At 33.7% G+C, this 13,797-nt stretch overlaps 1 protein-coding gene across 1 annotated transcript in view; it reads right to left on the minus strand.

Annotated features, from left to right (window-relative positions):
• The window catches only part of LOC140450399 (glucose dehydrogenase [FAD, quinone]-like), an 88,206-nt gene that overhangs the window by 17,491 nt on the left and 56,918 nt on the right, over positions 1-13,797 (minus strand). Inside the window, exon 5 of the mRNA XM_072544006.1 lies at positions 8,933-9,224. Within this exon, the coding sequence (XP_072400107.1) occupies positions 8,933-9,224 (292 nt within the window). The remainder of the gene's footprint in view (positions 1-8,932; positions 9,225-13,797) is intronic.

The following is a 13,797-nucleotide window of genomic DNA, read 5'->3' on the forward strand; positions in this document are numbered from 1 at the left end:
TTCGTAAATTAGTAGATGATTTTTCAAAACATTTAAAGTCACTTCAACAATTAAATCAGCCGTGTGAACAATGGGATGCCTTACTTATATTCATTATAACATCAAAACTAGACGAAACTACTATTAGGGAATGGGAAAAGCATATTGCTACTCAAACGGAACTACCAACTTTATCCGATCTAAAAGGATTTTTAAAATCAAGAGCAGATTTTCTAGAGGCAATTGAAATGAACATTGAAACAAAAAATAAAAGTAAGGAGAACAGGACGACTAGGGGATTCTTAGCAACAAAAACAAACTATACATGCGTCTCTTGTCAAGGCGACCATAGCATTTACACTTGCGAAACATTTTTAAATTATCCAATAAACGAAAGGTGGAATTTTATTAGATCAAAATCATTGTGTACAAACTGCTTGCGATCGGGTCACTCCAATAAACAGTGCAAACTCGGGCCATGTCGCAAGTGCAAAGCACGTCACAACTCACTTTTACACAATAATACAAATGATAGGAGCATCATTATAAGCCAAAATAATTCGGGCAAGTTCAATAGAAATTCGAATATATCCAATAGCAGTATTAATACAAATCCATCACAAAGTACAAGTGAGCCAATAAATCCAGTAACAAGTAACAATACATTTTGTGGTAACAGCATGCTTTCTTGTTCTGATACAGGCTATGTTTTTCTCTCAACAGCAATCTTAAGTGTTAAAGATATGAATGGTAAAATGCAAAGGGCTCGTGCACTATTGGATTGCGGGTCTCAATCTTCATTTATCACAACAAACATGTGTAACAAACTAGGAATCAAACCACAAGATGTCAGCTTAAATCTTTTGGGCATAGGCAACAAACTATCAACTATTACAGGTCAATGTCAGTTAGAGATTTGCACATCTAATAATAAATTTGTAAAAATAATCAACTGTTTTGTATTGCCAAAAATAACAAATATTCTTCCTCATACAAACATTGATGTAAGCGCTATAAACATTCCTAATACAATTCGGTTAGCAGATCCTAATTTTGGCAATGCTGGATCTATTGACATTCTTATCGGCGCAGATATTTTTTGGCATTTGATTTGTAAAGGTCGCATATCTTTAGATCAAGGTCCTATTTTAACAGAAACAATATTTGGGTGGATAATTTCTGGCCCGCTGGGATCGGTTCCCCACAATACAATATCTTGCAATCTTAGCACAAATCTGGAACTAACTAAACTTCTTCAGCAATTTTGGGAAGTAGAGGAATTGCCAAATATTCCTCATCTATCTGAAGAAGAGCAATTGTGCGAGGACAATTTTCAAAAAACTACTACACGTGATCCAAATGGTAGATTCATAGTTATGATGCCATTAAAACAATATCCGCATGTGTTGGGTGATTCAAGGATACAAGCTGAAAGAAGATTTCATCATCTAGAAAAAAGATTAGCACAAAACAATCCTCTTCGCGAACAATATATACAATTCATGCGCGAATATCAGGAGCTAAACCACATGTCGTTAGCAGATATCTCTGAAAACTCTACTGTCGACTACTACATGCCACATCATGGTGTCCTAAAGGAGGACAGTCTTACAACAAAACTTCGTGTCGTGTTTGACGCATCTTCACCAACAAGCAACGGGTTATCATTAAACAATATTCAATGCGTCGGACCCAGTATACAACAAGATCTATTCTCAATTCTCATCCGATTCAGAAAACACAAATTCATCATAAGCTCAGACGTAACCAAAATGTACAGGCAGGTGTTAATTCATCCCAGCCAACGCAGTCTTCAAAAAATAGTCTGGAGGGAAAGTCCTTCAGATCCATTACAACATTTTGCTTTAAATACGGTTACTTATGGCCAAGCATCAGCTAGTTTTCTTGCTATCCGATGCCTTTTCGAGTTAGCTAACGAATGCCAATTGTCGCAACCAGAAATCGCGAAGATATTACGTCAGGATTTCTACGTAGATGACTTGTTAACCGGTGCGGATACTATTACTGAAGCTTCGAACATTTGCCGTGAAGTCTCACGTATTTTACTTACAGGTTGTTTTCCACTCAGAAAATGGATTTCAAATGACCCAAGAGTTTTAGAAAGGGTAAATAATCAAGATGATTCCTTTGGAATTCTAAACCTCTCTAAAGATGGAGTCACAAAAACTTTAGGACTTATTTGGTCATCCCAACGTGATTCACTATTATACAATGTACAATATAACAATTACAAGGAAACTTGTACCAAAAGAGATGTTCTTTCTTTAATTGCAAGAATATACGATCCACTAGGCTTAGTAGGTCCTTGTATCATACTTGCGAAGATTCTAATGCAAAGGCTATGGACTGAAAAACTGAATTGGGATGAAAAATTAAGCGGTTCATCACTAAATACTTGGAATAGATTGAAAAATGATCTTGCCAATCTGAAACAATTAAGTATACCACGTCATGCAGTGTGCAATAATGCTAAAGATATAGAAATACACGGTTTTTCGGACGCATCACAACAAGCCTACGGTGCTTGTATCTATTTAAGAAGTACTGATGACAAGGGAAATATCTCGGTTAAAATTCTATGTGCTAAATCAAAGGTTGCCCCTATCAAAACTCTAAGCATTCCACGCCTAGAGCTTTGCGCAGCTGTATTACTTTCACGTCTTTTAACTAAGGTAATTGAATCCATTAATATAGACCTCAATAAATGTTATTTATGGTCAGATTCCACAATAACCCTTGCTTGGATCAATACTTCTCCTAACAATCTTCAAACCTTCGTAGCTAACAGAGTCTCCGAAATTCAGGTCTTAACAAAGTCCTATACATGGAAGTATGTACCCACACAAGATAATCCTGCAGACCATCTATCAAGGGGATTATCTCCTTCTCAAATACTAAATTCTTCACTATGGTGGGACGGTCCGTCATGGTTGTCTTTAAGGGAAGAATTTTGGCCCCTTTTAAATCCAAAGATAGACATTCTACCCGAAATAAAATCTCAAACTATTCTCAATTTTGTTTCCTATTCTCAGCAAGAACAATGGTTTCCATTCAAGGCCTTTTCACAATATTCGCGTTTACTGCGCGCATTTGCATACATCCTTAGATTTAAAAATAATTTATTAACACCCAAAATTCTTAGAGAGTGTGGCTCTCTAACATTAACCAATATTAATGACGCTCGTCGTTATTTATTGAAGATCATACAACTACACTCTTTTCGCGAAGAGTATGATCAGCTGTCAAAACAAAAAAGCGTTAGTTCCAACAGCAAGCTCTTCTCTTTAAACCCATTTATTGACCAGGATGGTTTAATACGTGTTGGTGGTCGCTTGGCTAACTCGGATTTTCTATATGACAAAAAACATCCCATTGTCTTGGATTCAAAACATCATTTCACGATATTATTTTTCCGTCATGAACACCTGCGTCTATATCATGCAGGCCCTCAGCTGCTTCTATCTACTATTCGGGAGACATATTGGCCTATATCAGGCAGAAACCTATCTAGGTTGACTGTTAAACAATGTACTACTTGTTTACGATTTAATCCTAAACCTATACAACCAATCATGGGTGATTTACCACGTGACCGATTACTATACACATTTCCCTTTGCCATCACTGGTATTGACTACGCCGGTCCGTTTTTGTATAAAAATAAGGGCAGAGGTGCCAAATTAAATAAATGCTATATTTCATTATTCATATGTTTTGCTACAAAGGCGATTCATCTTGAGCTCGTAACCGATTTGAGCACTCAAACATTCATGCTTGCCTTGCGCCGCTTTATCGCTCGTAGAGGAAAGCCAGCCAAATTGTACTCAGATAATGGTAGAAACTTCGTAGGTGCCATGTCTGAACTTAAAGGATTTTTAAAAATTAACAATGCACACATACAAGATTCATTGTATTGAATGGCATTTAATTCCGCCATATTCTCCACATTTCGGGGGACTCTGGGAATCCGGAGTAAAATCTTGTAAATTTCACTTAAAACGTTCACTTAAAAATACAAATCTTACATTTGAGGAGTTTGCAACAATACTATCACAAATAGAAGCAGTACTCAACTCCAGACCTTTGTGTCCTATTAGTCCTGATCCTAATGATTTAACACCACTCTGTCCCGCTCATTTCCTCATCGGTAGAATGCCAACGCTAGCTCCAGAACCAGATCTACTCCAAGAGATTCCACAACGACTCAATAGATTTCAACGCATCTAACAAATTTTCCAAAGTTTCTGGAAGAGATGGTCTTCCGAATACGTCGTCGAGCTACAGAGACGTTCTAAGTGGCAAATATCCAAGGGAGAATTAGTAGAAGGAACTTTGGTCCTTATCAAAGATGACTGTCTGCCACCAGCAAAGTGGAAACTAGGCAGAATAACTCACATACATGACGGATCGCAGAATACCGCTAGAGTTGCAAAAATAAAGACTCAAGAAGGTATCATCACGAGGTCATTCTCCAAAATATGTCCTCTCCTTCCATTAAATTGAAAGATTCAGGATCTTTCAAGGCCGGGAGTATGTCGACGACAACCCATTTTGTATTTGAACGGTCCGCCACTGCAGCCCGCCAGCCAGCTAGTCGGGACAGATAACAGAATGACATTCCATCACCAGCCGTTGAGAAGCATAGAACTATTTGTTATTGTTTTCATATTTTTGTGCAAATTCATAAATAAATGCAGTATTTTAGACTATTAATTAATTTCAATGAATACAGTCCACTACAACAATAAACAGTACCTTTAGAGGACCCTCTACGAATTTTCAAAAATGTAGTTCAAATAGTGACTAGGAAGAACCCACAAATCCATGGCGTTTAAATACCGAACAAACAATTTTAAACTAATAAAATTTTCTATATCTCCGGATCTAGTCTATCTACAACAAAGTCTATCATTGCATTATATAATGCAGTTCTTTTAACACTGTCATAGGCTCCTTTGAAGCCGACGAAGAGATAGTGTGTATCTATGTTATATTCTAGTGACTTTTCTAGAATCTGCCCATGTGCTTGAATTTGATGTATAGTTGATTTTGCAGCAGTAAATCCGCATTGGTATTGACCAATAATATTCTTTGTAAAATGTTTAAGTCTTTTAAACAATACATTGCCAAAGATTTTATACGCAGATGCTAACAGAGTAATGTCTCTATAGTTCTTACAATCCAGTTGATGCCCTTTTTATGCAACGCATATTATTTCTTTTAGCCACAATTAGTTTATGGATTACTGCAAAAAGTTGATCACCACCTTTTTTTATACAATTCCCAACAGATTTAATCGATTCCTGGGGCTCTATTGTCGTTGAGTTTGAAGACGGCATTTGACACTTTTATTATTGTTGGGTTTTCACTGTGTAGTTGACGATGTAGATTTTGTTGATTGTCTATGTTGGAACCTCCTTCAATATCGTGTATATAATATTCTATATATATATATATATATATATATATATATATATATATATATATATATATATGTATATATATATATATATATATATATATATATATATATATATATATATATATATGTGTGTATAAGAGTAAGAAAAAGAAGTACTTGTGACTCGTTTGGAAAAAATATAAAACTGTTTTGGATGGGTTGGAGTCAAAAAAAGGGGCTATTTGTTAACTATTTTTTACTCGAGCTTTCAATTGTGTTTACAATTATTATCAAGAGCTGCTAAAAAATACAAAATATCTTTGAACTAGAAAGAAAAAATTTTTGTTAACTTACTAAATAAAATTAGTTTAGTATATAGAAATGCTAATAACATATTTCAAAAAATATTAATACAAAAATGCTATAATCTAATAAATGCTTCTCTGAAAATTTAATATAATTTTGAAAAAGTTTCTTAACATAAAAACAATTGAATTTATAAATAAATTTGAATAGTGACAATTACAATTAAGCCTCGATGTCATAAATACCAACTTAAAATTTTTATTTTTGACAATTATATTGCCAAAAATAAAATTTTGTATAAAAATTCTTTTTTGTTTAGTAACAAAAAAGAAGAAGATTAATTCACCATTGATAGATGCCTGAAAAAATGTAACAAATACATGGAAAATTAAATCAAAATGTGATATTTTACTGGTTTCATATATAAACTACATAGAAATAATATAATTATAAATTTTGCTTAGATTTTGAATTTCTGACCTTTTGTTTAAATTATGGGATCTATTCTTTCACCCATTCTAAGTAGCTATGTCATGGATGATGTTATCAGTGATTGTATCAACAATTGCACTTTTTTCATTCCTTTTATTAAAAGATATGTAGATAATTTAGTTTTGGCACTTCCTACTTATTCCACTGGAATAAGCTTGACCGTTCAACTGGGCCCGGACTACCTCCTAATTCTTTAAACTCCTGTTTTGAAATTAATAATTTCAAAATAATACTCATTATTTTGTCTAATTACTTTGAAATTTAGTTGTCAAAACAGATACATTATTACCTAAAGAAGTGAAAGTGGTTCAATTTAGAAATTATATAGTAAATAATAAATATTTGAAAACTGATGCACATATTCCTCCCGCGATTTGGGCTTCAAGTACTAATTTTATAAATCGCACTATTAATAGACGTAAATCCTTTCATTTTAATTTCATGAATGTTTTTATTCGCCACATCTCAATATTTTCCATTTCAGAATATTTATCATCAAACTGTAATTCTACGTTAAAAGCCAATTTGTCAGTAAAAAAGTAACAAAAAAAAACAAAAGAAAATATAAGACATAAAAAAAACGAATTCAGCAATACTGTGACCTCAAAATATCTTGTTATACATACCTGTATGTACCTTTGCTAAGTTGTGAATTAATTATTTAATAAATAATATTACTCTGGTATACTCCTATTATTCTAATTACACCATAACCGCACTGAATAGAAGACCTCCCGCTCGCTTTATTGTATAGACCCAAGACTTTTCACTACAGGGGGTGGGTGTCCGGTTGTAAGTAGGTAAAAAGCCCAACTTTAGTACAAGATGACGTTTAGACTCTTCTTCTTCAAGTGCCATCTCCGCGGCGGAGGTCGGCAATTATCATAGCTATTCGAACTTTTGAGACGGCTGCTCTGAAAAGTTCATTTGATGTACATCCGTACCACTCTCTCAGGTTGCGCAGCCATGACATTCTACGCCTCCCTATGCTTCTCTTTCCTTGGATCTTTCCCTGCATGATGAGTTGGAGCAAGGTGTATTTCTCTCCACGTGTAATATGTCCGAGATATTCCAATTTTTTTGTTTTTATTGAATTTAAAATTTCCATTTCTTTGTTCATCCTTCTCAGAACCTCTTTGTTTGTGACGTGTTCTGTCCATGATATTTTCAGAATTCTTCTGTACACCCACAGCTCAAATGATTCCAGTTTTTTCATTGATGTAGCATTCAAGGTCCAAGATTCCATTCCATAAAATAAGGTCGAAAAAACATAGCACCTCGCCAACCTAACTCTTAGTTCCAGTTTTAAATCCCTGGTACATAGAACTCTTCTCATTTTGTTGAAATTTGCTCTAGCCTTTTCTATTCTTATTTTTATCTCCTGATTGTAATCATTTATGGAGTTAATCATTGTTCCCAGGTATGCATATTTGTCCACTTGTTCGACGTTGGTTTCGTTTATTAGAAGATTCTCGTTATTTCTTTGAGTTTTCGATATTCTCATAAATTTCGTCTTCTATAAACGTTTAGACTATTCTTCGTGAATTTATTTTGCTTTTGTAAAGAAAGATATTTTTGAAATAGATATTGCACTGAATTTTACCGTTAAGATTTTCGAGGATAAGCCTTAGGGTTATGAGTCAATTAAGTGGGAAAATATTAGAGAAGCACGATTTTTTCGCAATTTGAGAATTTGTCAGTTAAAAATGATTATTTTAACAATGATGATTTATAGCTCGTAAGAAAATAGATGGAAAAGCATTCATCTAACTATTTGATTTTGAGGTAAGGTAAAAAAAAGTGCGAAAGGGATAAAAAACGTGGTATTTTCGAATTTTATCTTTATGAAAGAGTTAAATGGGGACTTTTACAAAAGAATGTGATAATGTGGAAGAAAAAATGTTAAATTATCAACTGAGTTTTGAGGTTATGTGCAAATAAATAAGTAAAAAAACGGTTTTTTTGATTTTTCAATACTTTCCGCTCAGAAATTGAAAATTCTGCCTTGGCCATTTAAAAGAACAAAAAAAAATACATTAAAAATTACTATTTAAAAGTTAGCCAAAAATTATTAACATAGCCTAAGAAATTTTGAAAATTTCAATGATTTTTCCTGAGCTCAATTTTCAATATAAAAATTTGAAAAAAATCAGGATATTTTGCATTCAAAAGATACATCTTCATTAATTTTTTCAGATTTTTTAAAGCAAAATTGCGTCCAGAAAAAAATAAAGTCCAAAAAAGCTTCTTTTTTAGATTTAACCCCTTAGATGAGGCTCGGGGAAGCTAAAAATTTGCATGAAGTCATGTTTTTTATATGATTTATTGAAAACATAAGTCGCGGTGCTGATTGGTGCGGTGGCACTTTTGACCATCTTCTCCCGCTATAGCCTTTGTATTAAAGTGTAGTTAAAGAAAAAAAATTTGTAATCCGGTCCCGATATTGAACGGTACACCACATTGTAAATTAGTCCTGATTTAATAATCAAAACAAATCAAAATCAATAAATTTTAATTTTTCTACAACTTAAAGTTTTAGTGCAGTTAACAGTTAACAGTAATGCCTGTAAGTAAATATTTTCGTTAAGAAATTTGATACAATACAGAATAAATTTTACGGCATAATAATTAAAGAATTAAAAACTAAACGTCATATACGACAATTTCGGGACTTTGATCCTTGATCTAGAATTATCAATCAAAAAAATTTTGATCGTAGTAAATAATACTTACCAAATTCTTGTAAATGTTCCTTTGGTCCTATACCAGAGAGCATCAAAAGTTGGGGGGAATTCAGTCCACCAGCACTGACAATAACTTCTTTACTAGCAAAGGCGTTGTAATACTTCTTCTTTCTGGCATATTGTACACCATAAGCGCTCTTTGTAGTAGGATCGATTAGAATTTTTACTACTCTGCTATTTGTAAGTATTTTCAAATTTGACCTTTGCGCAACTGGTCGTAGGAATGCCTTCTCGGCACTACATCGTCTTCCATTCCGTGTATGTGTTTGTACGTACGAAACCTGTAGAGAAAACACGTGTAGATATTTTAGTTGTTTTCGAACTTAAAAATATCTAAACTATTTTCAACTTAAACATTTTAATTTGGTAGCACCGTAAGGTATGTGACTTTATCGTCTATAAGAGTATTGTTTGGAAGGCAATCAGGAAAATACGATAAGTAATTACAAATAAGAAAGAGGCGATGTGGTCTTTTAGTTTCATTGGATTATTTCTGCCGCAAAACAGATCACTCACCCAATTTTATTGTATATGTTACGTTAAATATGATTAAATGGGAATTATTAATAATTACCGGTTACTATTAATACAACCTGAATAGCTAGGTAAAAGTAATAAATATACCAGAAATAATCACATTGACCGGTTATTATTAATAAATCCCGTATTCAAACGGTAAATGTGATAAATGTTGAATACCAATAAGTTCTTAGAAGCTTGCGGGGTGGAGGGAAGTAAGTGTATTAGTCACTGCGACATACCAGTGTTAAAATAAGGCGCGCTTATTACTAGAGTGATAGTAAATCTGTGGTCGGAAGCGGTTCTGTGTCGTTGTAAAACATTTTTGTTTAGTTAAACAAGCGGTGTGAAGTTTTGAGTGTTTTGTACATACCTACTAACTTATTTTACAATGAGTGATTTTGAGTCCATGAAAGCACGATTTAGCGATCAAATTGATACGCTTAAATCTGGAAAAAGAAACAATTATCAGTTATTCATTAAATATGAGTATTATGCATGTTTAATGAAAGTTAAAACAGCCAAAGACAAGACTTCTCACAAAACACCTGAAGAATATCAAAGGTTATCACGGTATGATATTGTAAAAATTGGTAATGTCGAGAAACTCGTTGTGTCAGTAAAAAACGACAGAGATCCTATTGTTTATTATGTATTTATGGAGGAAACTTTCGATATCATTCACGAGACTCATATTTTAATTAGACATGGGGGCCGCAACAGAATGATGAAAGAACTTAAGACGAAATATAAGAACATCACTGTGGAGTTTGTCAAGGTTTACTTAAATCTTTGTGTACCGTGTCAAAAGAAAATGAGTATTCCAAAAAAGGACTCGTTGTGAAGCCAATCTAAGTAGTGCATTTAATTCGAGATGTCAAGTCGATCTTATTGACATGCAGTCACAAGCGGATGGTGACTATAAATTTATTATGGTCTATCAAGACCATCTTACCAAATTTGTCCAGATCAGAGCATTAAAAACCAAGCTTGCCGAAGAAGTTGCGTACCATTTGTTGGAAGTGTTTACCATATTGGGAGCTCCACATATTTTACACAGTGATAACGGTCGAGAATTCGCAAATAAGATTATTGAAGAAGTCTACAGTATGTGGGACGAACTGAAAATTGTCCACGGAAAACCCAGACACAGCCAGTCGCAAGGTTTGGTAGAGAGAGCGAACCAAGATATTGAAAAAATGTTGGCCACATGGCTGGAAACAAACAAAACGAGTCAGTGGTCGGAAGGCATAAAGTTCATCAAATTTATGAAAAACAGAGCTTACCATTCCAGCATTAGCTGTAGTCCATACGAAGCACTATTCGGTTGTAAGATTAAAGTATAAATAAAAACATCCTTACCTACTGGTACTTTAACTGAAATTAGAAGCGAAGAAGATTTAGAAGCAATACTAGCAGGTGAGTCCGATGATGCTGATGATGGAGCAAAGCACCGTGGTAATTTTGATGTTACAGTACAACCGAGGATTTACAATTAGCGAATGTTGAATATCCCGGTAACGCTAACTGCCCAATAGAATATAATGCATGTGCAATAAGTGCTGTCAATGGGGAAGGCAATGACAATGGAGAAGGCAAGACAATTGGAGTTGAAGAAAATGAGGGACACGAAGAAGATGGCACTGAAGTTGAGAAAACTTCAAAGAAAATTCAAGAGATTTGAGATCTTGCTAAACAGTCACTTATAAAATAAGCTGACAGAATGTTAAAGCATTCTAATGATAGATTCCCTGTTGCAAAAGTAGGTGAAAGTGTTAGAGTGCAAATTCCAGAAGTTGATAAAGCTAAGGCCGATAGCCGAAATATTATTGCCATTATTATTTCTGTTAAAGATGAAAGGCTGTATAAGCTAGGCACCAAACATGGTATTTTAAACCAACTTTATGCAAAAAACGAATTTACCACCTGCAAGAAAACACTTATTTCAGTCAATGATGGGCCTGCTACTGAAATAAGTCTCAGGGAATGCGCCCGTAAAGATCCGAATTTAGGTGGTCAAGGATTCCGTCACTGCAATTGTAGTGGCCAATGCAACTTAAATCGCTGCAGGTGTAAAAAAGCAAGTGTTCTGTGTAATTCTAAGTGCCACAAGAACCTGTCCTGCAAAAACAAGTAATTATAGTCTGGTAACTTACAGCTAATGCTGTAATAGTACGAGTTTGTTTTTACTTATTGCATGTCTAGTTATGTTTTTTTTATTGATAAGTTCTGTTTAAGTGTTTTAACTTTGTTACCAAATACAAATCTATTTTTACTTGTTTGTTAAAAAATACAATTCTAGTTAGGTTTTTTTGATTGTAAATTATGTTTAGGTGTTTAACTTTATTACCAAATTCGAGTCTGTTTTTACTTATTACATGTCTAGTTAGGTTTTTTGATTAATAAGTTCTGTTTAAGTGTTTAACTTTATTACCAAGTTTCATAAATAAACAGTAGCGAAGCCCAAAATACGTTTTTATTACATTTACCAGAGCTGTTAGGATAGTATTAATATTAACTGGTCAATCTAACTATAAAGGCATTATTAATCACATTGACCAACTTGTAAGGTTATTATTAATATTTACCGGTTATTATTAATACAGACCGGACTTATCACATTGACCGTAACATATACACTTCGTTCTAACTCTACTACATATATCTCATTTTGATTTAAATCCTTTTTATTATTTCCCATTTACACCACATTATTAGCATTCACTAAGCATCAAGGTATGTTATTTTGAAAAGTTCGTGTAATCTGATAGTGAACACCAATTGAAACAAGCAATTGGACTGTGTAGGTCCTAGGTTTTTACCCAAGCTGACCGGAAGTGGAACCGGAAGTCGATATTTTATTGTCGTTATATCGGATGTTTTTATGGAATATTTCCAGTTAGTTCCTTTTTTTCTTGTGGAGAAGTTAGTCATCTTTTTTTTTGTAATTATTCTATTTGTTCACGTTACTCCATGCCTTCACTATCTTTCTTCTTATTTGTTAGTGAATTTCTTTATATTTATTGTTATCTTGAGCTATTCTTGTGTTGTCTTCTCAAATTCATCATTTCTAAAATTTTATCAGCCATCAATGGTTTTTTGGTTGTTAATTTGTGTCTTTTACGTTGTCTTTTTTATTTTTTGTCTTTATTTTACTTCGTTTCTTCTTTATTCAGTATACACATGTCTGGATTTGGTTCTTTCTTTTAGGTTTGATTTTTTTTAATTTGGTTAAAAACAAGATGTGGTCGGCGGAAACATCTGCTCCGGGCAAAGTTTTTACACTTATAATACTATTTCGGAATCTTAGATTAATTATTATGTAGTATATCTGATTTCTGTTGCAATTTTCTGAATTGGCTCCTGGCGATTTCCACGTGTATAAACTGCCAGTTGCTAGTTTGAACCATGTATCCGTAACAGTCATGTCGCCTCTTTCATTCCGTAGTCCCAGTCCATTTTTAAAATAGATGTCCCAAATTTTTTTTTCCACTTTTGCATTGATATCTTTCATTATTATCGTTATTTTATGTTTTTTTTTGCGTGCACTGCATTAAATTTCTATTTCATATTTCTATAGCACTGTTTAATCTCAGTATCGGGTTTATCCATTGTTGAAGCATAGACTATAATATTAATCTTGTTTGGGATTACTTGCAGTTGTAGAAGTAGCATACGATCTGAGTGCTAGAACACGTTTTTAAAGCTTTTTTCTATATCTTCACTTACCATGATTCCAATATTCCAGTGCTGTTTTTGGTTATTACCTGAGTCATATATTATCTCCTTCTCAATGTGTATATTTCCTTGAATAAGGCCATCTCATCTCGCTTATTCCGAGGACATTTTTAACCTGTTCATTTGGATTGTTGTGAGTTGTAAATTGTTTATGCCGTGAACATGCTTCTAATATTCGAGGTGCCGATCTGAGTCATTGGTTTATTTTTAAGTTTTTCCAAAATGTCATGATAAGACTCACTGTAAATTTGGTCCATATCCTCTTTGTAAAATGCATAAATATAATACTTTGCTCCATAAAGGTTATACGCAAGTTCCAATTCGTGACACCAGTCACGTAAAGATGAAGCAGGAAATTTTTATAAGTTCCGAGCCTTGTTATCATGTCTTGTAGTGCCAGTCATATCAAGTAGATTACCTGCTTATTGATATGAATAATATTTAATTACCTCACAATATAAAGTTAGCAGATCCAGAATTCTGCTATCCCAAAGAAATAGATTTGTTACTAGGTGCTCACATTTTTTGGGATCTTACATTGCACGATAAAATCTCATTAGGTAAAAATCTTGTCAGTGCTAGTCAATACTCGTCTGG

The sequence above is a fragment of the Diabrotica undecimpunctata genome, chromosome 9 (assembly GCF_040954645.1).
Source record: "Diabrotica undecimpunctata isolate CICGRU chromosome 9, icDiaUnde3, whole genome shotgun sequence".
NCBI lineage: Eukaryota > Metazoa > Arthropoda > Insecta > Coleoptera > Chrysomelidae > Diabrotica > Diabrotica undecimpunctata.